Here is a 27,180-nt window from a genome sequence, read left to right as displayed (position 1 = left end):
AGAGTCCACTCTCTGTATAACAAATGTTTATTCAGAAACAGATAATACATTATCTCCTCCAATCCCTAAGTTTCCTCCCCCTCCCCACATTTTTTTTTTTTTTTAATTAAAACACAGGTGTTTGATGGACAATCTAAAAAAGGAGAACAATAGCTGTCTTGGGTCCCCTCCCCTACAAGCATCTGTTTACATGAAGCACCTTACCACTAATGATGGTGTTGGCTTCCAAACCAAAGAGAGTACTCAGGAAAAACAAGTCCTGCCAAGTCCTCAGTTATTTCCATGGCTAAAAGGGATGCAGTGAGATAGAGGAATGGTTTGCACGAGCTAGATAGAGCAAAGGGTTCATACAGAACAAGAAAGCAAAAGAAACAGAGGGCTGACCAAGAAATGGAATCTGGACCTACAATGGTTACAGGGAATTGATTAAAGTTCAGTGGAGCTGAACAGAATGAATCAGGTTAGTCTCCCAGCTAGAAGGATCAAATTCAAACCCCAACTAAATTCTGGAAGTGGCTTTTAGCTTTCCTCTCTTATAATACAATTTGAACAAGTACAAAAAATGGGGAGCTACTGGGACTCCAAATAACCAATGGCAATAACGTTGTGCTAACAAAGTACTGGAAATGCCATCTAGTGGCCTGTGGCCCGTCACAAGACACTCACTGGTCCAAGGAACATCCTTGCTGCTCTGCATGAGACTTGCTTAATGCTCCTCTGCGTGTTCCTTACAGAGCGCTACCTGCTCTCCTCTGCAAAACCTCTCCCTGAAGCCATGGAGTGCAGCGATCATCCTCCAAACCCACATGTGAGCAGCATGACCGCACAGCAGCCAAACGCTGTCCAAGTGACATCTCAAGGAAGTGAGTTCTCAGGTGCAAGGGAAGGCTGCTTCCGACACACTAGCATCTGAAAAAGGCCCCAGCTCATTCCTTTGTATAGGAAACTGGGTAGGTTAGAAGGTAAGAAAAAGATTAACATGCCAACATGAGCAGGAGGATGCAACACAGCCTAATGGGAGCGAAACACCTGGATTTCCTCTAACTCTGAACACAAGCCTGGTTCTTGTTTTTCAGTCCAGGAAGAACTGAGCTTGATCCTACAGGGCTAACATACTCATTGTACAAATGCCAGGGCCTTTTTTGCACCCCCACACCTCTGGATTACCAGAGTTGAGCCATCCCTCCCACAGCACAGCGAGGGGTGCACTTGTACATATGTCCTGTCTCTCTGATGCCTCCATTGGCTGGAATACACAGCAAGAAACTCAGTGTTTCACACTTCTCAATGTCTCAGCTGCTGAGCCGAAAAACATCCAACAACCAAAATAAAGTAGTATGTTACTGAGTGCACACAAGTCGAAGTCGCAAGATGGTGCTTCCTGCATGAAGCCACACCTGACTTTGTACCCAGTGCAGCAATTTCAAAACCACCGTGGTGTTCTTGCCTGTCAACAGTCAAGAGGATGCACCTTTTAGTTAAAGGTCAGTCAGAAGAAAAGAGAAGAAGGTCACTGCTCCTTCCCTCTCAAAGTCTATGTGCACTTTTAATGGCCACTAAGGGCTTTGGAGTAAAGGAGGGAGTTACATGGTATATGCTTGGTAATACATTACTGGCAGAAGGGGGAGGTTATCCTTTTGGAAAAAAAAAAAAAGTCATGGAAGAAAACTCCAACTATGAAAACAGAAAGTACACACACAAGAGGAAACACTATTGTACAGTAAGGTAGCGATCATAGAAAACAAAAAAATTTAAAGGCAGGCAAATGCAAAAAACATCTGCACTCCTGCACTTCTCTCATTCCCCAACTTGAATTCCAGTCCACTGCTCGCTCTCCCTTCTCAGAGTTTAATTTTGAATTCTGTAGGCTGCACAGAGGCAGAGACCCCTGAGGATTTGAAGAGTGCCTTCAAGATAGTGTCAGGGTCCACCTCAGCTGGGGGATTTGAGGCGGTGCTTGCACTTGACCGGCGTGGTTCCCCTTCCTTCTTCACTGAGGGGGTATCACTCAATCGGCTGGAGGATTAAAAAAGAGCAGTATTTAACTTCTCATTATGAAATAAAATCTAACACTATGTCTGCATTTACTGTTCTCAGTGTTGCCCCCTTCCTAATATTAGAGATAGAGGTTTTAAATAGTCTTTCCTCACAAGAAAACCTCCTTGTCCCAGGCTTGTTTTAAGTTTCAGCACTGACAACACTACAGAACACTACACTGCACCCAGCTCAACATATTCATGGGACAATAACTTGCCAACAGTTTTCCTTTCCTCAGGTTCTTTTCAAAACAGAACCTGCAAACATGTTTGGTTCTTCCCCCCCATCCAAAGGACACTTACAGCAATATAGGTTGATCTGAGGTGATGACATTCCCATTCATATGAAGATTGCATTTCATTGGTTGACCTAAACGAACACAATTAAAAAAGCCCTTATATCAGAATCGTGGTAAGGCAAGACCCCAGAATTAGTACACATCAGTGTAAGCAACAGAGTTTCACATGCAGGGGAAACATGGGAAAGAACACCTGGTAACATCTTCTGTTGCAAAAAATCACAGCAATACAAGAGCCACTGAAACACTCAGTACATTATGAAGACTCGTGCTAATTAAGAAGTTACATATAGCTGCAAAACCCTTAGCAAGAACACAAGAGAATCTCCCATTCAACTGTCTGCTCCTCATCTGACATTTATAAGTCGTCACTCATCTAAAGAACTAAAAAGCATCTATTTCCAGCTAAAGATTAACACCAAATTTCAGCCTATAACAACACTGCAGGTGGATCCATACTAAAAACTGCATTGTTCAAAGTTCATGGAGAAGCTGATACTAACTGTTTTACAGGCCTGACTCCAAATGCCTCTGACTACCCTTTGAGAGTTTTACAAATATTTGTTTTACTTGTACCTTGCAAACAGCTATTCCTTAGGCAGGTAAAGCCTTCCTAAGGACTATCTAGCTCTCAGTACTAGATTAGAAACAAAGGAAATTTAATCTGGAAGTCACACCAGTGCAATCAGCAGGGCCTTGCCTCTAGCTTTGCTCACTCTAGGAATTTTTTTAAAAATTTATTTCCCTTAGATAAACTGTGCATATATTCAGCTAGTTACATGGAAGCACATTACATTCTTTAGCTCTTGAACTGATTTTCTGGCAATCTTCTCTTTTGGTAGCATATAGGCATTTCAGATACTTTTAAACTCTCCGTTGAGGTGGAAAAATCTTTGTTGATTTATCTATCATAAACCCAACTCTGGTCTCAAACTTACCATCTAAACACCTGTTGTTGTATTTCTTATACGCTGTGATAGCATCTTCTTTCTTCACAAATACTACCTCAGCCACTCCAGGGTGCACCAGCCGGGCTCGCTTCAGAGCGCCACACACACAGAATAGCTCCTGAGGGCAGAGAGTTCATCATGACCATGGTCACGTCAAAGGCACCACCTCAACTGAAGACACTGAGTGAGAAAGGCTTCGTTTCCTAACTGCACTGCTTATCCAGCTTCGTAAAATACATGGCAGAATCTTGCCACCTGTTTTATTTTATGTTTGCTACGGTACAAGTACTTTGCATTAGTAATACAGGTTGCACAAAGCTCCATACTGCTACCAACACAAACAGAAAAGTTCAAGGCCAGTAGTCTATACTTTTTGTCATACATGAAGACCAGGTTCATTCTCAGCCTGCTGAGAATGGAAGAAATTAAATAATTTGGACAGAGGTATAAATTCAAGGACAACACCAAGCATAATTTGGCATAAATTATTCTAAGTTACACCAGATATCTCAGTACACCCTAGAAATGGTATTTTGTCCCAACTTCTTAAGTATGCACTTTTTAATAAAATTGAACAAAAAACAGAAGAAAAAACAAACCAAGAACTCTCAAAGTTTTTGCAAGGAAAGCAAACCCATGTCACACCCCACTTCACTGCATTCACCATAGATCAAGTGATTTATCAAATGAGGTAGGATAAGGGAAGAAAGCTTCACTCATCCACAGTTCGGCAGTATGCAACACTCACAACAATGTCTTCCTCTGTGACTCGAGGATGCAGATTGTTTACGGTCATCTTTGTGCCTTCCAAAGGACTGAACGCCAGCTGCCAACACAAACAAATGCATCACATAAAAAAGGTCAGAAATGCAGCAGGCAAGACAGCACAGCAGAGACAGCATAAAGAAGTCACTAAAGGGATGTCTGGAAATTTCTGTACACACACACACAAAGGAGTGAGCTACAGCTAGTAATGGGAAGTGCATCAATGCTTACAAAAGCCCAGATCATCTGATGGTGAAGAGGTGCCCCTTTTCCGTGCAAATTTGCTTCTGAAGTAACTTTTCTCTTTCATTCTCATAATCCATATACACACACAGGACTCTGTGGTCATGCTCACATTTTTAAGCACACATCTCTGCTGCACTCTAAACCAGCCAGCAAACCCCAAAATATGGCTTTAGCCCCTCAAGAACATGCCGAACTCATCATGCCTGGGAACACATGGTGGGTTACCTGTACCAAACATCAAGCAGTTTGGCAAAGCAATTCCAGGCAGGCTGTCTACAAATTGCCCAAGAGGTCTTGTGTGTACAGCAAGAAGCTGTATTTGGGAGAACTGTGCTTTTCCCCTCGCTAACAGGAGCAGACAGAAGACAACATAGCTAGTAGTGTTAAAACATTCTTCGCCACCAATGACAGGCCAAACAACAACTGCCACAACCCAGTAACACAGATGCCTCCAGGATCATGTGCTAGATAGTTGAGAGAACTTCCCAGTCTCAAACACTGAAGAACAGGATGTTTAAACAGGTTTTGAACTCTCAAGACACGGGTTGCAGTTATCAGAATCAGCTTGATGGAGTCCCAGAAATAATGGTGGAAGGCAGGCAGAAATGAGTTGCTTGCATAACTGACGAACAGCAAGTTTCAGGGACTTCTATAAAGAGCATCTCTCAATTCCCTGAGCTCACCTCAACAGGCGCCGGTTCTTTTGGAGGCTCCTCCTTTGTCACTAAGGTTCGGGACATGTTTGTCAAGGCCTTCGTCCTCATAGGTGAGGGAGGTGCAGGTGGAGCTGTGTACGTATCATTCTGGACCACTTTAGTCAGGGGAACAGTCTTGGACAGAGAGAATTTATTGCCACTCAGCCCAGTCTGCAGGAAGAAAGAATAATGTACCTCTGAGAGCTGCAAGCTACATGAATCATCCTTCTTTTTCAAGCACCAACAGCAGGAGAGCATTACTAGCATGCACTAAGAACTGCACGTCCTTCCCAGTGCCAAAACCACTACAGCACTGGAGACTTTCAGCTTTGAGACAAAAATCAACTGAAGTTTCTAGGCACTAGTTTATTCCAAAAGAACACTTCCCTCGGTGACAGAGCACTTTTTAATTTCATATTCTACTTAGATGAACTTTACTAGTGGGACTTGAATCTGAATCCAAAGATTTTTAAGTTATTTACAAAGAGTTCACAAAAATTGCTCATTAATGATAAGATTGAGCTGCCCTAGTACAAACAACAATACTTCATCAGAAACACCAAGCTAGGGTACACAGGATACAAAAAGACACAAAGCGTAACCTTCTAGCTGGAACTACCCAAGTTTAAAGCCAGACAAAAAAATTATGCTTGGTAGCTGCTGTGAACACTGGATATGACACATATACTCCTGAAGTAAAAAAAAGCAAAACAAACCCACAAGAAACATAAGGCTGTTTTTAAGCACGACAAATGACCAGGAGCTCTATTCCAAATAACCACAGGAGAAAAAAAACCCACCACAGGTTAATCATTGCACTAGACTGCCTGTGAGATGGTAAAACCACATGAATTTGCTTTCTCAGAACCACAGAACAATTTAGGACAAACCTATGTCCAATCCCCATGTCTGAAGCAGGGCTAACTTCAAAGACACATCAGGTTGGCTCAGGGCTTTATCCAGTTAACTCTGAATAGCTGAGAACAGCTATTTCACAACCTCTCTGGGTCCCTGTGCCAGAGGCTGACCAATACCCTGAGAACTGCACAACTCCCCCCTCTTCCATAAACAACTAGAATTTCTTTTGCTGCAACACATTTGTTGGCTCATCTTCTACCTGTTCACTCCCAAAACAGACGTCGGTTATGCCTTTTCTATGACCACATGTTAGACAGCGAAAAAGAGTGGACAGATCTCACTACAGCCTTCTTGGTGTTAGAAGACACTGCTCTCTCACCCTTCCCCTCACACATCATGCGCTGCGGTCCCCTGACCACTCTGTTGTGGAAGCTCCAGCCTTTCAGTGTCCTTCATGTATCACAGAGCCCCAAACAGGCACAGTACGCCAGCTGTATTCTCAAAATACCAAACAGATGGGAATAATCATCTTCTTTGATATGATGGCTATGATCTTACTAATACACAATCTATAGTTGGTCTTGGTTTCTGCAAGGATGCACTACTAACTCAAACATATCACCCACCAGGACCCCCAGCCTCTTTTCCTACAAAGCTACTTTCTAGCCAGTCAGTTCTCAGCTCAAGTTGGAGAGGGTTATCCCACCCCAAGAGCAGGACCTAGCATTTGTATTGAAATTTCACTTCTCCAGAGTACCACTACTCCCAACAAGCTGTCAACTAAGATTTTGCATGGCAAGAGATTTCCTGCTTTGATGTCCAGTCTCTAGAAGCAGCAGAAAGCTTCCCCTGCTTGCCTGCTCAAACAATAATGAGACAGGTCCAAAGCACCTCCCCAACAAGAAGAAAGTCAGGAGCTAACATGCAGCAACCTGCCAGCAAGGAAGAAAGCACAGATTGTTAGCCTAAAAGAACTCTGGTCCAAAAATAACACTAGAAGCACGGGCACAAAGGGAAGGCTGGGGTGAAAAGCAAACATTTCAGGAGAAAGCACTGTTTACATACTTAAAAAGAATATAAGCCCTGTAAAGCCGCAGCCTGTGTGTCCACCCAATGTGAGCATGGCCTGGTGGGGACTGTTCAGATAATCCCTTACCGCGTTGTGCAGGAAACTGTTTGTGGTGGTGATTTTCATCTGTTTGTTAGGAAGGGGAGAGACACTTTCATCATCATCTTCCATGTCATACAGACCCTGAAGAGAAGCAAGGTAATAGTTTACAAGCAAGTAGATTTAATCTAGACATCACTGCCAAAATAAGTAGTTTTCCCTGCCTTCAGCCTTCTTCAGGTAATTAATATGACTACATTGGACTTTACTCCTGTCCTTGCAGCTCGGGGACACAGTGCTGAAGGTACGCAAGTCCATTTCAAAACACCAGTGTAAAAATTATCAAATTTCTTTTCCAGAAATACCACAGTAAAGCTATTTCCCTAGACCTCATCAGTTCTGACAAAAACACATCAGTGCAATAAAGCCTCAGGGTCTTACTTTCTTGCACTTTGCTACCTTTAAAACTGAAGCTTGTGCATATGATTTTTAATTACTTTTTAAAAATGAAGCAGATGCCCGCCAAATACATCTGAACAAAACAGCCCTTTTGAGTAGCCTGGTTTCCTCAGCACAGCACATATCCATCTGGCACTAGAAAACACTGCACTAGGAGTTTTATTGAATGAATAATTAATTGCCCAGTTCGACTTAATGCTCATAGCCCTGCCTCAAAATACTGAGGCTAACTCCTACACAAGTGTTTTTTTCCTAGACTCTAAACAATGTTAAGAAAAAGTCTATACACATATGGCACTGCCCAGAACATAAGTCACAACTCAAACCAGCTTCACATTAATTCAGTAGAAAAGTGAAGAAAGATGGAGGGATCAGCAATGAGAGCTTGCAAAATAAGTGGGCTGTCCCAGTCAGCAAGATTCTGATTTACAAACAGGGAAGTTGTTCCAGTCACAGAAATGCGAAGAAGGAGAGGGAAAAAAAAAAGGGATGGTAGAACAAAGGAGAATTGTGCAGAAAATAACTGGGGAAAACGCTAGCCATCAGGACAATGGACTTGAGTTTGAGATAAAGTGAAATGGATTCAAGGTTTATGGTGATGAAGTCAGAATAACGAAGACACTTCTTTAAGTGACAGTATCTGGGATGGGTGAGGGCTGCAGGTCAATGTAGAGGTAACGGACAATTAGCTGAGGCAAAAAAGCCCAGAACAAAAAAGGACATGATGTTGTGAATAACAGTTTTCCAATATTTCATATAATGCTTTCTATACACACACACAAAAAAAAAGAGTAAAATAAGTAATAAAAATGTGTAATTCCTCTCTGAGGCAGTAAGGTGGCTGAATGGCTGGGGCTGTGACAAAGGCCTTTAAAACTGACCCCAGAAGAAGCAGTACAAATTCTAGGGTTTTCTTCAAAGTCTGACTGATAAGAGATACGGCAAATTTGATAGTACAGCAGAATACCAGTTAACATAATTCACTATCAGGTTTCCAGCAGGGGCCCACAGCTGGGATTTCACAGGAAGGTTATACCCTCTCCCACCTCACTGTAGAACATTTGACCATGTACAATCGTATCCATTCTCTGAAGCAGCTGGCAGGATGGTGAATCAAAACAACCAAAACTTGATCTCATGTGGTGTCACTGAGAAATTTATAGAACGATTTAAGGGCTAAAGGTCACAGTCTCTAGAAAAAAAACACATTAGCGCATACAGATAAAAATGTGGAATATCTGCTTAGCATTCACATAACACAAGGAATCAAAATCCATTAGACTAAATAAAAACTTCAATTACCACGGAAGTATCTTAACCACACAATAGGGAGCTAAGCTGTTAGAGAACTTCCAAACACTTATCTTTCCCACTTAAATGTTTTCTTTGAACCTGCCAGCATTTATGGATACCTTCCCCCCCCAGAGATAACAAACAAAGAGCATGGAGCAGGCACACACCTGTTTGTGTGTATGGTTGTTCACCACATTGATCCTCATTCCTGCTGGATGAGAGTGTCCAGGAACCGGAGCTTTCTGCTGCAGTTAAGAGAGACAGAACCAAAGTGTTGAACACTACAGTCCACCAGATACCCATTTCAGAAGATCAGAGCTGTTAGTTGATATCCTGAGACCACTTAAATGGAACTCACTTCACTGCTTTTGAAAAATATTACCACCTTCCAATTAGGTATTCTATGCTTCTATGAATATTCTATTAGATAATGTCTATATTTCCTGTAATATGTTCAATATGAGACATTTTCACTTAACTGAAGAAATTAAAATCTAAGGCCACACAAAGAAACTGACTGGAGTTTTAGTCCAAGGTTAGTCAGAAGGGGACTTAACTCCAGCCCTGCCAGCACTGACTACATATACATTTCTGCCGATAGGAAATCGTGAATGTGGTAAATCAGTAAGCTTAGCTTCTCTCATGCTACAGGGAACCACAACACTTATTTCCATCAAACTCAACAAGTTAGGAGTCAAATCAATGTAGTTATTCTCCATTTCAAATGAGAATTAGATACTGTCAATTCACACCAGAGCCAGAATAACCTGCAGTGGAATAAAATGTAGCTGACCCTTCTGCAGCCTGCTATACCATGAAACACAGAAACCACAACAGAACTGGTCAGGAAACGTAGCTGTACTAATCAGCAACTGAAATTAAGCAGCAATGCTCTCAAAAATAGTCTTTTGGTTTCTAAAAAAGCTGGAAGCTGGCCATTACAGAAAATAATGGGTTGTTTTACAAAAACACTCCATACAGGCAGTAAAATCTTCAGATTTGCATTTTCCCTAGACTGTAGCTTACACCATGGCATCCTCATGTTTCAATCTGCTAATCAATTCAGAAACAAGGGTATCTGTCCTACAGAAACACCAGCAGAGCTGTTTGGTTTCAAAGACTTTCCTTGCTTTATGAGAAACAAGACCACAGTACAGGACATTAGAGCTGTGTGCTGCATCTCAGATTAAGATACTTTAGTTTGATTCTTCTCCCACATTTGGGAAGAGAGGAGGGCCATGGGATATTTTGAATTGCAGTATAAATTTTTTTAAAATTATTAAATAATCGCTGACACATACGGTTTGTCTACAATCTTAATCACTATTATACAATATTATTTGCTTGCAATATATTGTCTAACTGTAGGTCAAACCAAGTCATACAAAAAAAAAAATCGGGTCAGAGCAAACCGCTACAGTACCAAGTTTCTGGAAACTATTTTAACTCCTAGAAACTTCATAGAAAATGTTCAACTCCTAATGGCTGATGGTGGTGATTTGGCTTAGAAGGACAGCATGAGTATTAATCACCCTACTAATTAAAGACTACTGAACAGACTGCCCTATTGCTCTGTGATTAGCCCTTCTTACTACCACAAGAGTCCTTTCTCTTTCTTAGGTCAGCCCAGCAGTAAACCTGCAGAGTAATGGAAAATTTCGTAGGCCAATTTACAGAAGAAATATGCTTAATGCTCTTGACCAAAACTCACAGCTGAACAGAAAGCAGACTCATCTAGGCTTCCAAACTGATGAGAACAGGAGATTTTCTGGGTATGTGTAAGTGCATTGTTGACCTTTGGGAGTAGGAAAACAGAAGAGATAGGGCTAGGAACTTCAGTTACATGCTTGCAGAGGTGAGGAACAAAACCACTCCTCAAACAACAATCCTGACAGTCTGGAAACTTCTCTTCAGACTCTACCCACTGTACCTAACACACTCATGGTTCAAAAGTAGTCATGACTCAGAGAAGTTTGCTCAGAATCAAGTTACTGTGCACACAGTAAAGTGAAATTAGAAAACTGGCAAAGGAAAACAGCAGGTTAGCATGATCAACTGATTATATTGCAATTGAAATAAATCTTAAGCCTCTGCAGGAATCCATCATGTAATCAGGCAACTCCCTGGAAGCCAGGGCTTTCCTGAAAACCAGAGAAATAGAGAAATTGTAGAAGGGCTCACTGAATTTTAGACCATCTTATATACAAAGATAGCTGTATATTCTAAACTGTTATCCCACCATTAGGATAAACCTTCTATCTAGACAGGACAATCCACCACAGACTTGCAAAGAGGGGTGGTATAAGAATGACAAAAAATGCATACATTTTCTTTGTATTTAGGTGGGAGACTACTTAACCATTCAAGACAACCACTTTAACGCTAACAGGAGTGCTGCTTTAGTCTTTTTGGGCCCAAAATTCAAATGAGAATTTAAATGAAAGCTGAGATTCTACAAAAAATCCCCAAGCAGCTGCAGGGACCCCCAGAAGGCTCCAAACCCTGCCCTACAGGCTGGACTCAACCGCATCACCATGGTTTTCATTGTAAACATGTGAACATATCCATGTAGCATCATTTCTACTGAACTGCTGTAAAATAACTGTGGGGTTCAGAGGTGGCTTCTTGACCTACTTGGATAGTTTTGGTGATTTTCACAGCTGGATTTACTGTCCCCATCGTTGGGCTGATAGCAGCTGGAGTGCTCCTTTTTAAGCTGATCTTCTCTCTGGCATCCACCACTTTGGTCACTTTTTCAGCAGCAACACTTTGCTGCTTACGGGAATTCAACATCTCTCGAGCATCCTGCACCTTCCCTTTGATTTTGAACCTAGCGTCCTTTTGAATCAGTTTTTCACGGGCATCTTTAACCCCCAGTTTGTGACGGGCATCAGCGAGTCCTATCTTCTGCCGGGCATCAAATGTCCGCTGGAAGCTGACAGCTGGTGATGACCTATTGAGAAGATTTTGCTGGATCCCAATGCGAGATCTTACACCTCCGAACACTGGCCTTGTGTTAAGTCTGGGGGAAAAAAAAGTTTCAGACATTGTAAGATGTGTTACAGTATCAATAAAAGTATTTGTGTTGCTGCAAACAAAAGTTCATTATTATTGCACAGAAATCCACTCAGGTTTGATGTCCAAATACAATAGTAAAGCCCCTAAGCTGTTTTATGCTGGATTTTACTTTGTACATAAACAGCTAAGGAACTGATTTCCAAAATCCATTCTTAAGCTCACATTTACAAACTTCAGCTGTGCTAAGTACATACTACATTTAAACAAAATTTTTCAACAACTTAGTTACTTTGGGGAGACCTTTGAAGACAAACAGAAACAGGACAGAGCAGTTCTGCTAAAGTATCTTTTGTAATACAACAGTAAGTCCTGATACAAAAGAAACATGGAACTACATGTGATTTCAAGGATTCTGGGCAGCAAGTTTAGATTCGTGGAAGCATAGAGGCTTGGGTTTTAGGAAGTACAAACACCAGTACCAATCTCAGTTCAAAGCCACCAGTTTCCAAGTTTACTTACTGCCAGCAAGAATACTTATCAGTCAAATTACTCCTTAACATCACTGTCTCTTCTTTAATCTACTAACAGAACTGCAGTAATCAATGTGCTTTACTTTTTAAGCACATCAACACAATACTGAGCACAGAAAGATAATAGCCCACACAAACAGCAGCACTTATACTTGGACACAAGTATTACTAAGAAGCAGTCCATTATGTAGTGAAAGCTGAAACTAGCTTCTCGTTGCAAGTCTAATTCACTAGTTCAAAATCTCCCCTAAAAGGAAACAGCTTGTCTAATTTTTTAATACAGTTCTGCATTTAAGTATTTTTTAAGGATTTTATTTTTTCCATTTGGCTTATTAAAAACAGAACTAAACAAAAAATATGTCAAAGTGGCAAGAGAAATTTTAAAATTCAGGTACTGAAAAAATATTCCTGCTGTTGCCTTTTTAAAATTCAAATAAGCTAAAGAGGGCTACAGTGTTCACCTGCTTTCTGAAAGGTACTGTCCAGTATTATAAAGTCTAAAAGTAGGTATCTAGCATTTGTGTAATACTCAAAAGGTTTTGTCACAAATTCAAATGATGATGCAATTTGAATCTTTCCTACAGCTTTATATCAGCATTTCCTGATCTAACCCTACAATCCTAACATATTTACAGTCATGTATTTTCAGTGGAGAAATCTGTAAAAAAGAGGTGAAAGACAGAATCTCCACTTCTGTTTCTTTCATTCCTGTGCCCAGACAACCAGAAATGTAGGACTGGGATCCCATCTTGTTATCTAGCAAAGAATCCTATGGCTGCTCATACAGCCAAAGCACATTATGTACAAGAAACAAGATTATTAAGATCATTTATTTAAATATACTCTGAATAACACGGAAGACTAACAGTACCCATAAAGCAACAGCCACAGAACAAGACTTACCCTGCAATTTTAAAAAGCATTAGCTTAGCAATGTTAAAAGCATTCAGTCCTTTTGGTGCCCAATGTGGGGCTCAAAGAGTTTGTGACAACAAGAGGTTTGATTGGAACAGGCTAGATTGAATTTATAGGTTCCACTGCCATTTGGCTCCTGTGCTTGCCATGGGGCTTGTTCACCTTACTGTAAATTAGTCTTGTGCTTGTCAGTGGCTGCTTGCTGTACTGCTTTTCATCTTACTCTGCTGTGCCTGGGAATGTTACAGTGATAGCGATGCCTGGGCACTGCTGCTGTTTCTGTGCTGCTGTACTGGACAGGCTGGAACTCCAGTGTGAACTCAAGTCAGAACAACTCTGCAGACACAGAGGTCAGTGCAGAAGGAGCAGCAGGAGGTGCTCCAGGTGCTGGAGCAGAGATTACCCTGCAGACCATGGTGTAGAACATGGTGAGGCTCGTTGTTCCCCTGCAGCCCATGGAGGTCCATGGTGGAGCAGATACCCACCTGCAGCCCATGGAGGACCCCACAGCAGAGCAGATGGATGTCCAAAGGACCATACCCCATGGAAGAGACACACATTGGAGCAGTTTGTGAAGAACTGCAGCTGCTGGGAAGGACTCTCATTGGAGAAGTTTGTGGAGGACTGTTTCCCATGGGAGGGACTCCACACTGGAGCAGAGGAAGAGTGTGGAGTCCTCCCCTTAGGAGGAAGGAGCAAAAGGAACAACATGTGATGAACTGAGTGCAACCCCATTTGCTGTCTGTGCTGCTCAGGGTGGGGAGGAGGTAGCGAAACTGGGGGTAAAGCTAAACCTGGGATGTGAGTGGCATGTTCTGGAGTTACTATACCAGGAACCCTTTCTTGCTCACCAGGCTAGGAGCACAAGGAGGAGTTCACTGGAATGTTAGCCCTGTAACCCAGCCCAAAGGAACTAGGGGTGGAGATTGTAATGGAAATACCTTTAAATTGTTGTATGTTACAGGGAGTACTATAGCAGGAACCACCTGAACCAATGGAGGACAAGCCTTGCAAGCAGCAGTGCAAGTGCAGCAGTGACCTGACCCAAGCTGGCTTTGGTGCTCAGTAACTCCACACAATGCACCACCTCTCTTGTCCTGAGTGACCACAGTAACAGGTGGAACTCAAAGTCATGGACTACATGATTTCAATCGACATTTTGTGTACAGTTACGGACACTTCACAAGGGCAGTCCATAGACCAAGGGAATTATATCTGTGTATTATACCAAAGGATGGGAAGGGTGATGGTGAGTAACAAGAATGTATTGGATAGTTTGAGACCCGAGCATGATATAATTGGTATGGAATAAGGGGTGAAGAATGTGCTGGTTTTGGCAGGGATAGAGTTAATTTTCTTCGCAGTAGCTAGTATGGGGCTACATTTTGGATTGGTACTGGAAACAGTACTAACACAGGGATGTTTTAGTGACTGCTGAGCAGTGCTTACGCAGAGTCAAGGCCTTTTCAGCTCCTCACACCACTCCACCAGCGAGCGGGCTGAGGATGCACAAGAAGCTGGGAAGGGACACAGCTGAATTCAGCTGACCTAAGGAATATTCCACACCATATGACATCATGCTCAGTATAGATACTAAGGGAAAGAAAAAGGAAGGGGGGAATGCTTGGAGTGATGATGTTTGTCTGCTCAAGTAACCATTATGCATGATGGAGTGCAGCTTTCCTGGAGACGGCTGAACACCCACCTGCCCATGGCCAGTAGTGAATGAATTCCTTGTTCCACTTTGCTTGCGTACACAGCTTTTGCTTTACTTATTAAACTGTCTTTATCTCAACCCATGAGTTTTCTCACTTTTCCAATTCTCTCCCCAATCCCACCAGAGGGGAGCAAGCGAGTGGCTGTGTGGGGCACAGTTGTTGGCTGGGGTTAAACCACAGCAGTGCCACAGAAGGGCTGCACAAGTGGTTCTTTTTAATCAGCATAAAAGAGGTCAAACTAAAACCAGAAACGCACGTATCAGCATTTAAGCCAGAACCAGTTAAAACTGTTAATGACACAAACTAATGAAAATAGTTAGGTAACTCTGTACTGAAGATTACATCATCTCTTAAGATTTGTGTTTATCCTAATAAGCAACTATCTTCTGTATACAATTGCTTACCCTGTAACAGCATTAACTCCTTAGGATTTTTGACACAGCATCTGAAATACAGGGGAATCTCAAACATCTAATTGACTTTCACTTACTCCAAGTTCCGTCTTGACTATTTTGTGGATTAGTACATTTACCAGGTGAAGACTTTTCTGTTATTTCATCTATACTACTGAACAGCATGGATATAATGATTTAAGTTTATTCAGCCTTCACAAAGTCAAGTTAACCACCTCAGAGATCTTATAAGGTGAGCTAAACAGGACAAAGAACAGAAATGCAAGGCACAAGAATTCTTACAGTGCTGCTGAGGGATTATTGTTCAGCAAATAAAAGCAAGAAGAATTCTTGGAAGAAATGCAAGTTAAGAAGGGATTTAACAAAGGAGAAATGAGGTACTTGGCATACTAAGCAGTATAAGACTGTTCCAAATACACAGGATAACATGAATGAAAGTGAGAAGCCAAGGCCTTGTCTCGACTAGGATTTATATATGTTTGAATGTTTTGCCAGTATATGTTAGCAGATAACTTTCAAAGTACTACTCTAGACACACAAGTGCAAACAGAGTTAAAGCCTCAGATTTCCCAGTGACCATTAACTTCAAATAAAAAAGGCACACTTAGCTAACACAGATGGGGAGAAATCCATGGACAAGACCTTCAGAAGCATCAAGAGACTACAGCAAAAGGGAAGCTGAAAAGCTACCAAGGGACAAGGCAGATAAAGACTGCCAACAGCTGCACTAGAGGAAATGGCCCAGTCTATACTGGAGCACCGGCCCTACAGAGCCTAATCTTGTAGCTAATATGTAACACACTCCACATCCACACAAGCATTTCAAGCAACCTGTCAGGGTATCGTCAACCACGCTACAGAGGTTACAGTTTCCGACGGCCAGGCAGCAAGTTTGATGAAGTCCCTGCAGCCTGGCCTATGCAGATCCCGACCAGCTCTGCTACAGTCACCGCTCCCGGTGGCAGAGTCTCCCTCCCACGGCCATCCCACAATGCACCGGCCTGCTCCTCCAAGCACCGCTCCGGGAGCTGCGGGGGACCCGGGCACCCCCGGGGCGCTGCCCGGCAAGGAGCCGCAGCCCAGCAGCAGCTCGGGGCGCAGACACGAGGCAGCTCAGACACCAAGGGGGCTCGGGGCACCAGCGCTCGGCTTGGGGAGCACCACTGGGAGAATCGGCGGGGAGAAACAGGAGGAAGCGGGGAAAGCACAGGACGGAGGCTGTGGCACAGCGATGGGCTGTGCCCGGTGTCTCGAGAGAGACGAGAAGGGCCCGGGAAGGGAAGAGGGGGCGGGCGGGGCGGCCCTGCGGGGCCGGAGCCCACAGGGCAGCGCCAGGAACAGGAGGTGAGGTGGGGGACAGACCCCCGCCCCAGCCCAGCCCTGAGCGACAGCCCCCACCGCCAATCGCCGCCAGAGGCATGGCCCCGCAGAGCGACGCCTGAGCCAATGGGAAGGCGAGAGCGAGGAACAGGGCCGGGCGGCGCTGAGGCAGGCGGTGGCCCGCAGCCTCCGGAGCGGAACGACCAGAAGAAACAACATAGGAGCCACCGGAGGCCGCCAGGCCCGGGGCGCGGCCCTCCCGACCGCTTACCTCCCTTTCACCATCACACCGCGTTTCCGTATAAGCTCGTCCAGAGAGAGGTCCGCCATCTTGTCGCGGGGCCCAACGATGAGACGCAGCGAGCGAGACCCGGACATAACATCACACTACTTCCGCTCCTCGCCCCGCCTCCAGAAGTAAGACGGTCCCCGCCCGAGTGCGCGATGAGGGGGGCTACGTCCCACAATTCTCAGCGGCGCCCGGGCTGCTTATTTACATACGCCTCGCAGCACGTCCCGTCCCGGTTCGGCCCGCAGCAGCAGTTACGCGGAAGGGGAAATAGACTGGGCAGTGTAGTCAAGAAAACGAAGACTTAGCTTGTGCATAGTGGAGTCCCGCGGGGAGCTGCTCGCCCTGATCTATAGAGCTAGCGCGCAGGGCTGTCCCAACGGGGCGGGGAAAAGCGGGTTATGCCTTAAACTTATGAGTAAGGAAAATAACGACCCGGGGTAACGCCCGGGTCCTCACTGCGAATGTGAGATGAATTTTTGCGCGGGTACAGGTCGCCCCTGGGTGGCCCGCTTACTTCGCGGGGTGCCCGGGTGTGTGATCTGCCCGACCCTATGTGCTGAGCCTGTAAAGAGCAGAACCGGGGCGTTAGTGATTTGCCGCCCGTGGGGCGGAGCGTTGGTTTGGGGCACTGAAGTTTTGACACTGGGCTGCCGTAGGAGGGAGCCCTGACCCGCCGCTTTCATCTTTTGGTGAAGTTCAAATCGCTATAAACAAAAAAAAGACCTTGTATCTCCTGTGCCTCCCGCCCCCTCTCCGTCCGGTTTGTGCTCAAAGCCGCCTGCCTGGGCTGGCCTAAGGGCCCTCGCGAGGCTTAGCGATACATCACCGAAACCCTCCTGACGTTCACGTGCCTGCGGGAAGTGATTGCTTTTTTATGCTTTTGTGGGAGGAATTATGCCATTTAAAATCAGACCAAGTAAAAAAAAAGAAAACCCCCCGAAACAGCGAAAGGGAACAGCCGCCGTGCACAGGTTTGGGCAGAGCTGAGCTGCTCGGTGCTTTTCCAGCATTGCCTCCTGCCCTGGCCTGCCCTGACACATCGCCAAAACGCAGCTTTTTGCTCCTGCCCGCAGCTCTGTCTCCCCCCCGCAGCTGTCAGGAGGATCTCTTGTGCGGTTCCCCTCTGTGCCATCCCTGCTCTCTCCCTGCCGTTTCCCCACCGCGGTGCCCCTGAGCCACGGCAGCATAGGCAGCAGCACCCACCATGTCCCCATGGAGCTGCCGGCCCGTTTGTGGTCTTTGTGCCACTCACAGAGAAGGCCCTGAGAGGAAGCTCTTGGATGCCAGTGGCTGTGCACAGCTGGGAGACCTCAGGATCCCGCAGCACAGATTTTTCTCTTAGGAGCCTACGGTCATACCAGTAGTGATGCCAGGCTGCCGCTTAGTTGTCCACTGGTACTTGGTCCAGATCAAGGGTAACACATGACTGCATCACTATCAAATTAGGCTACACAATAAATAAGTTTATGCCCTTTTTGTGCCACCTTTCTGAAGCTGTTGAGATGGTAGATCTAGCTGAGCTGATGGGAGTGGATGATGTATGACAACCACAAAGTCTGCTGTTGCAAAACGAACAGGTAGCATTTCTTTGAGCGAATTTGGATGACTGTAAGAGCAGCCCAAGTGGTTCCAGACCCAGTATCCTGTCTCCAACCTGCAAGGAACCCCCAATGGAAGTCTCTTCTTGACACCTGTTCAGATGTCCCATGGACCTCAGTGGTATTTGTGCAGCCTCAATACCCTTTGACAAGGAGTACAACATGTCCACTCTCTGCTGCAGGGCGAGCCATGTCCTCCTGTTCATCATGTTTCCATCAGCCTAGTTCTTGCAGCTGAAGGCAGAGAGTGCACGTGTAGCTCCTTTCCTCCCTCTTGTCCCCCTAAGTCATCTTCAGGCGAAGAGTCCAGACCTGCTCACCCGTTCCTTAAGTGAAGCTCCCTTCCCTCTGCAGGCACCCACCTTCCCATGCACAAGTCTCTGGGAAGCTGCTAGGGGGCATGAGGGGTTTAAACCTCAGGATCTTCCATTCCTGGTGTTTATGGTGTTTTTACTATTGCTGCAAGACGTGACAAGCTGCAGCTCAGCTTTCACGGGTCCCGCCTGGTTCCTCATTGCAGCTGTGAATAAGATGTCAAATATTTGCTCAGGCCTCTGCTTCCCTTCTGGGACTGGGAGCCGGGGGGGAAGGTGCGAGCAGCAGCAGAGAGACCTCCCTGAGTGTGGGGGTCCCTGCAAAGGGCTCCTTGACCTAATGTGCTGGGAAACTCCCAGGCCTGCCCTTGGTTTTTCAGAGGCAGATTCCTTGAGCATGTCTCCTTCATCAGCTGAGACCCAGGACACCAAAGTCAGAACAGAGGAGATCATTTCCCTGTCTCACACCAATTTCCTTTTAAAAAATATTAATCAGGAAATCATGCAAAGGACGTCGCATTAACCTTGGAGTAGTACGTGGCACAGCATCCCGCTTATATTACCCTCAGTGAGTCATACAGAGACACATGAAGCAGCTAAGAGCAGAATGACATGGACAGAAAGAATATCTGGTAAGTTGTTGTGGAGCAAGGTCACATCATTACTCAGTCTAGATAAAGTCCGTCTGTCATGATAACCCATCACAGCATTAGATGTGTTTCCTTGCTCTTCAAAAGACAGAAACCTGCCTGCCCCGTGTGTCAGAAACCAAGTAACCTTGCTAGCAGACTTCAGATAGGAAAGCTCATAATCAGCTAGGCTGTTAGAAGCCTTAATTCTTCTACATTAATTATAACAAAACTATTAAAAATTGAGTGTGTAGGCAGTACGCTCCCCCTTAATTGCATTAATACCATCACCATAATAATTGCCTTGACACAGAAACATTGTGTGTGAAAACAATTAAGCAATTTTGTAATTAATTTCAAGAGGGAATTATCTGCCTTAGGGGTAATTTTTTCTATATCAGTTTTTGTACACTGAAGTAGAATCCTAATTATTACAATAACAATCTCCTGACTTCTCATAGATTTCTTTTTTGTTCAGATTGAAGACATAGAGACATTAACGTTTTTGGAGGTTGTACCAGGAATGTCAGTTCATGTGAGTTCTGTTTGAGTTCTAGTGTTTGTTTATGTCTATAAACTGAGACTTTGATTACTTTGTTAATTATTTATTAAGAAGTATGTTTCCTAGCAGGAATAAATTTATTTTATAAAAATAAAAACAGAAAAGGAAAAAGGACCTAATTTAGGATTAGATTGGACTAAAACAATCATTTGCAGAAATAATGAGATATTCTTATTATGGTAAAAGTCTAAACTATAAGCAAATAAGCAGGACCAATCATCTTCTCTTCTAATTTCTTCACCAGAGCACTTCAGTTATTTGCTTTGGACGTAACCCAGAACAGAACAGGACCTGTTGTGTTGTTCTTGTTTTTTGTTCGGGTTCGACATGGGTGCTGCTGTGGAGAAGGTCGATCCTCAGAGCCTGGGTGCTGGCTGCCAGGGCATTCCTTCTCCTCTCCTGCCCGGCCAGAGGAGCCACGTGCTCCCTTCCTCCAAAGCCTCAGCTCACAGCTGGTTGTGTTAATGTGTTTGTCCTGGCATCAAACACTGACACTGCCACCAATTCACAGAATCAAAGAATGGTTGGGGTTGGAAGTGACATCTGGAGATCATCTAGTCCAACCCACCTGCTAAAGCAGGTTCACCCAGAGCAGATCGCACAGGAATGTGTCCAGGTGGGTCTTGAATGTCTCCAGGGAAGGAGACTCCACAGCCTTTCTGGGCAACCTGTTCCAGGGCTCTGGCACCCTCAATGAAAAGAAGTTTCTCCTCATGTTTAGATGGAACCTCCTGTGTTTCAGTCTGTGCCTGTTGTCCCTCGTCCTATCAGTGGGGCACCACTGAGAAGAGTCTGATCCCATCCTCTTGCCACACACCCTTGAGATATTTATAAGCATAAATAAGGTCCCCTCTCCACCTTCTCCAGGCTAAACAGACCCAGCTCTTTCAGTCTTTCCTCACAAGAAAGGTGCTCCAGACCCCTCATCATCTTTGCAGCTCTCTGCTGAGCTCCCTCCAGTAATTTCTTTTCCTTCTTAAACTGGGGAGCCTAGAACTGGACACAGTGTTGTAGATGCAGCCTCACCAGGGCAGAGCAGAGGGGGAGGATCACCTCCCTCAGCCTGCTGGTCACACTCATCCTAATGCACCCCAGGGTACCGTCAGTCTTCTTGGCCACAAGGGCACATTTTTGACCCATGGTCAACCTGTTGTCCACCAGGACTGCCAGGTCCTTCTCTGCAGTGCTGCCTTCCAGCAGGTCAACCCCTAACCTGAAGTGGTGCATCTGTAAGCCTCTCAATAAACATTTTAAAATTCTGAACTTTCTTACTGAAATGTTCAGGAAAATTGGTCCCTATACCATGTAGCTGTCCTTAGAGTTTATCATTACAAACGTAATCCAAAGCAGCCTGAAAAGAGGAATTTTAGTCTTCACTTCCTAAACTGCTGTTGCCTCTACTTTGTCATTGTGTTTTAGGAGCATTGTGAATGAAGGAATCACTCAAGAATAAAAGCTCATGGTTTAGTGGTTTCCATGCATGTGGAATTTGAATTGCACCAGCATTTTGTGTTTGTATTTATCACACTTTCTACACTGTTTAATTCTAACTAGATTTACTAAGCTAGGGCTTGGTAAATATGTGAGTTGTCAATGTCTGTGAGATGAGTCAAATAACTCATAACACAGATATTTTCTCTGAAGCACAGCTAACCCTAATATAAAATACCATACGTTCATTGGCACTATGCTGTTGATGTTATTCTTTTAGTCCTTCGAAAAACTGGATGATGAACTATGCATTTTTTGGCCAGTTTATCTGTTTGGTCTTTTGGTTTGTGTGCGTTTGAGTGGGGGAGCTAAAGTGGACAAGAAAAGAAATGTCAATCCACGAGCAAAAGCTCATGGGTGAACAGTCTCCCAGTCTGTTTTCCCGTGTTGTGGGAATTTGGTTTCAGTAACTTGAGACAAGCCCTTGTAGAAAACTAAACTGCTTGAAACATCTCAGCTCCAGCTATGAAAGATCTCAGCATTGCTTCTCAGGTCAGTTGCCCAGTCGTTCCTTCAAAATTGCCCATGTTGGTATTTGAGTGATCTTAATTCTCACAGGAGTCTGTCATGAGGGATATCAAATTTCTAAGGAAAATAGCTGGTGAAATAGCTGCTATTTGCATTCCCAGGTACCCCTCTGGAAAATGAGCATGTGAGATGTATCTCCCTGCATTTTAACCAGAGTCCGGTCATCACTTTCAAAAGTGAAAAACCTTCTAAAGAGAAGTTAGTGGTATAATCCAGGTAGTAATTATGTGGTGTTGCAAGATTTGGGAAAATACAGAACTGCTGCCCAGCTGTGGTGGCGCCTGTGTTTGGGGTCAGGTTTTCTTCCTCTGAGGGGAAGGCACAGCGATACGTAAAATCAGCAAGTTAATAAAGTCTTAAAACCATGCTTTTGGGTTTTAAAAGAAGCATTTCTTTATTCAGTGATGGGTTACGGCCCCCTTCAGTGATGGGGGTGTCCCTCCATAAGTCTGCCACCGACAGGTTGGTTATACATGGCTTATATTGACGGAATAATTACATATTCATTACAATTCTTTACACTGATTAACATATTTCATACCTATTCTAACACAACCCATCCATTTAAGCAATGCTAAGCAACAGTCGCACATTTCTCAGTTACTTCTCAGTTACCTGTTTTAAAAGAATATGTTGTAAATCTATGTTAATTTTAAGAGTAGGGTATGATTACCAGGTACAAAGCTTCTATGGTTATAAGGTCTGCTTATACAAAGATTATATGGTTACAGGGTTGGTTTATCTTTAAAGGTTACTACCTTAGTATTTTCCTGAACTATGACTTCCATAATTCCTTAAAATAAAGTCTAATAATTAGAAATACAGGTATCACAGTGGTGGGATTGGAGCTTCTGGTGTGTCTATGAAGTATTTGCTCTGGGATAACTAAGCGAGGACATCTTTCTTGCAGGACCTGTAGGTTTCATTATCCTCATATTGACATTTTACACCATAAAAAAAAAACCCAAGACCCTAAGGGTACAACTGACAGCACTGACCAAGAGATACAGGGTGGAAAAAGCTGTGGGAGAAAAACATTTCAACAGTAGCATTTCTCCAAGTCTCTTAATGATGGTGTAGAGCCGAAGAAGGAAGGGAAGACAACTCTGGGCTATTTCGTGGTGACATCCTGTACAACACAGAGGAAGGCAGGATGCATTGGTGTGACTCGACCTGTTCTTCAGGGACATTCTTCTTTGGAGGCTTCGGGCTACCTCAGGACAGCACAGCAGCAGCCACCACCGTTATCCCTTGCCCCCAGTGACCTTCCTAAAACAATGGTGTTTTGTTGGTTGCTCCAAAGTGCAACCACTCCTAACTAGACTTAGCCAGGGACATTTGAGACTCAAATCCTTCATCTCGCTTTGCTGGTAGAAGTGGTTTAAGGAACGCAACCCACACCAGATGTGTGACCTAACTCACCACACTGGTGCACTGGATGTTCAGCCCAGGTGAAATCTCACCCTCAAAACATCAAGAACTGGGAGAAGAGTTTGTGTTGGCTGGATGTTGCTGTTTGCAGCAGGAGATGTGAGAGTCTGGCAAGAGGGAAATTTAATGCACCGAGACACTGTGTGGCAATCTGTGGACCTTTGTTGCCTATGGATGACGTACTTGGTCTGTTGTGAGAGGTTAAAAATCCTGTAGCTGTGCAGGATTTGCTGTGTCAGGGCTGCTGCACTCTAGGCCAAATGGCACCTTTTGCAAGAAAGGGGAAATTGTTGCTCCTTTGAGATGAGGTACAACCGTGGAAAGATGTTTCAGCAGTACCTCAGAGCCCAAGTCTGATGGATTCTGCTGCCTGCTGTACAGACAGAGCAAAAAGTCTGATCCTGCTGTTCAGAGAGACTAGGGAGTGTGTGTGAAGCCTGCTAGAAAGGATGCAGCAATGCTTGTAGCCTTCTGAGGGCCTTTAAAGAAACCTTTGAAACAGAAAGCTTTGTAACTTGAGTGTTTTGGTGTAGCCTTCAGAAGGTTTTAAAATCAGCCTTTGAAATATAAAGCTTTATAACCTGAGTGTTCTTGCCTAAAGCTAGGGAGGAAAAAAATAAAAAAAGGTTAAAGAAAGAAAAATCAAAGGAAAGGACAATACGTGAGAAGCTGATGAGCTTCGGAGATAAAACTGATCCACAGAACAGGACCAGGTTGACTCAAGGAGCCACAGGATCTTGAAGATTAGCCTCACAAAATTCCTAAGCAAGTAACAAATAGAGCCTGGCAGCCTGCTATATATGTACTACTACACCTATATAATCACATGGCATTTGTCTCAGAGTCACTGAGTCCTACTTGCTGGTACTGAACAAATTCCCTGTCATTTACCTTCTAAAGCCTGGACAAGATGAAGTGTTAATGCACTGGCCACCTTCATCTGCAACACCTTATGAAGTATGAAAAATTCGCTATTGTAGTTCTTTCTTTTTGTGAAAGTTGTGAGAAATATGATGCATATGTAATTTTAACTCACCTACTCTATTCCATAATATTTCTAGTAAGGGTCTTTTACAGTCATTTTCTCAGAATACTCTGTCTTTTTAAAAGCCAATTTTCTTGCTGGATCCCAGCTCATGTTGTCAGTGACCTGCAACATGCTCACAGAATAGTGGATTCCTGAGAGAAAGAGAGCAATTTGCTTGCAGAGAGCTGCACAGAAATTTGTCTTTCTTTCTGGGGCCCTCAAGAAAATGCCAGGGAATTTGTGCAGCCAAGGAAACTACTGGACTAGAAAGCAGAATGGGAGGAAAGGCACAAAGCAGGATTTCCAGTCTTTTTTATTTGGCCAGTCTCAAGATTCTCGCTGAATATTTTGTCCCACAAACACATAAAGACACATTTGCCTCCCTGCATCCGCCTTACACTGTGAAATACGACTTTTAGAGCACTCTGATCAGTCAAAGAACTGTGGCAGGTATGTAGCTGAAAGGCTGAGGAGCGGTAAATTGTATAGATGTGGGAAAGCAGCTGAGTACTAACAGAGAGGTGGTGTTTGTGTGCACACAAGTGGCCTTTTGGCACCCTGTGCACACCAATCTTCTGAGAGTCCATTGTAGCCTTTACAAGCCTTGTATTTTAGTGCCTTGGTCTCTTTCTCAGCTAAGTACATTTTTAGCCAAGAAGGATACCTGTTTCCCAAGAGGCCACCTTCATCCTTGCTGCTTTAATCATTAGCAGAAAGCACAGGCCCACAGTCTGGGTACCTGCTGTAGAGGCAGGGGAGTGGTGATACCACTGCGGTTGAGGATCCTGCAAGGTGTTAGGTCCACCACATGCTGTTGGTGAGGAGGCAGGTGCCTCCACAGGGTGGCTGAAATCCCCACTGTTACCTGACGATGTCATGAATAAGCATTTGTGAAGAGCAGGTAAGGTAGGCTGGAAACACAGATTCTTTTTCTGTACAAATGCCATTTAGAGACAGCAAGGAAGAAATGTTACATAAAATTTATGCATGCTGCTGAGGCAAACATCTTCAATTTTTAATACATGTTTGTAAATAAGGATTTAGCCTGTGTGTCCAAACCAGGACCATCTAACTTACTAGCTCTGAAAAGCAGGCAGTTCGTGGGAGGCAGAGGAGCAGCACGTTGTGCAGCAGCTGTTTCATCTTTTTATGGTCATATAAATTAGTAGGTTGACACTTGACTTTCCCAGACTACACCTTTCACAATGACTTGTTCCCCGCATTTCATTATAGGCCAGAGACACACTGGTTTTCTCCAGAGCTCCCTGTGTGTCTTGTCCACGTGCTCTAAATCTTGCCACGGACTTTCCTTGATCTTCCACACAGCTTCAACTGGTGGTTCCTGAAGAAGCAGCAAACAGTAAGTTTTGCAGCACTTCAGTGCGAACTGTTTTTGGATGGTAGTTTTTATATCAACACCGGATTGCTGAAAATGAAGTGAGAGGAGTTTTCAAAGCTTTGTAATGTTATGTTGATGTGATGTTACATTGCCTCCCTGCTCTTGCTCTGTGTAGCTGCTCCACCTTAACTAAGCACTGAAGAATTTAATCTGTCAAAACTAATGGTATTGTTTGAGTGGGATAGGCAGAGGTCCCAGGATCACTTCAAGGGTTCTTTTGTTTTCTAAGTATGGGCTTCTGGACTGTCCCAGCATCCAGCAACTGTTTCTATTTCCTCATAGAGAAATCTGTAAAAAGCTTGATAAGGCTGAGCTTTTGGAAAGGCCCAACAAGCTGCAAAAGGAAGAAGCTGCTCTTAAGGGGCTTCATATATGATCTCTATGACATGGTTATCTATTTCCTAGAAAAAACACCCTCACTAGATTATAGCCTGTTTGGCTAGCGAGTGTCAGGGCTCTGTACACACCAACAGTCTCTGCGAGCTTTCCCAACAGTTTGGCTGCTTGTGCTCAGGGTCAGCTCTGATACAGCGTGGCCACGTAGCCTTAGATTCAACTGCTGTGGAAACAGCTAAGCTATCAGAAAGGGTGGGGTGAGAAAAACTTATGAGAAGACTCATCTCCACCCACAGACCCTCCACCACTTGGTCCAGGAGTTGATTCAAGCTCAGTGGTGGCAGGTGATGGGGTGCCTGTGCCCAGCCTTGCTGACCCTGACCCACAGACCAACTTCCCATCTCAGTCTGGACCTGCCTGGTCACTGTGGGTTTGTCTGGTGATCACTGGTCTACGGCTGACCCTGATCACCACCACTGGTCCTGTTCTTCGCACCGTGTTTGGGTTGGGCAGGACAGTGCCCTTGCTGGTGTGGTCATGGCCCTGCCTGTCCTGCTGTTCCCCACTGCTCCTGGTGGAGCTCAGTGTCTCCCTTACAAGGTTACATGTACCTCTGTGCATGCCTGTGAGAATATTTGGGATGGAAGACTCTCACCACAAGTTGAAAAGAACCCTAAGCAGAAGGGAGACCTCCCATTTCTTTTAAATACCGAGCTGCACAGACATACCAGAAAATTGAACCACCGACCCTGTTCCTGGGCTGTATCTCTACTCACCATGATAATTTTGCGGTAAAACTCAGAGTCATTTTTGTAATAGGAATACCTGAAGACACTCCTTATTGCTTGCATCAGCCCCTATAAACCAAGCACAACATGAAGCAGACTGTTAGCATGTCGTGTGACCAGCAGTGCAGTCCCTGAGTACTGGGAACTTTTTTTCTCAGATGG

At 44.3% G+C, this 27,180-nt stretch overlaps 1 protein-coding gene and 1 non-coding gene across 3 annotated transcripts; one reads left to right on the top strand and one right to left on the bottom strand.

The window, feature by feature from the left end:
- Nucleotides 1–9: 9 nt before the first annotated feature.
- On the bottom strand, nucleotides 10–17,046 carry POLDIP3 (DNA polymerase delta interacting protein 3). 2 transcript variants are annotated; one of them, XM_065840097.2, is made up of 9 exons: nucleotides 16,895–17,046; nucleotides 11,344–11,731; nucleotides 8,877–8,954; nucleotides 7,006–7,101; nucleotides 4,980–5,162; nucleotides 4,034–4,111; nucleotides 3,274–3,403; nucleotides 2,340–2,406; nucleotides 10–2,016 (listed from the first exon to the last, which is right to left on the bottom strand). In XM_065840097.2, the coding sequence occupies exons 1-9, from the start codon at nucleotides 16,999–17,001 to the stop codon at nucleotides 1,842–1,844; spliced, it is 1,302 nt and encodes a 433-aa protein (XP_065696169.1). In that variant the 5' UTR covers nucleotides 17,002–17,046; the 3' UTR covers nucleotides 10–1,841. The 2 variants fall into 2 exon arrangements, with proteins under 2 accessions (XP_065696169.1, XP_065696180.1); XM_065840108.2 differs by having other exon boundaries at nucleotides 8,877–8,951.
- A 267-nt stretch (nucleotides 17,047–17,313) lies between these two features.
- LOC136097392 (U12 minor spliceosomal RNA) lies at nucleotides 17,314–17,461 on the top strand. Its single transcript, XR_010650781.1, has one exon. It is a non-coding gene; the product is annotated as a U12 minor spliceosomal RNA (small nuclear RNA).
- The last annotated feature ends 9,719 nt before the right edge of the window (nucleotides 17,462–27,180 follow it).

Source organism: Patagioenas fasciata, chromosome 1 (assembly GCF_037038585.1).
Source record: "Patagioenas fasciata isolate bPatFas1 chromosome 1, bPatFas1.hap1, whole genome shotgun sequence".
Classification (NCBI taxonomy): domain Eukaryota; kingdom Metazoa; phylum Chordata; class Aves; order Columbiformes; family Columbidae; genus Patagioenas; species Patagioenas fasciata.
This window is presented reverse-complemented; position numbering and strand designations above follow the sequence as displayed.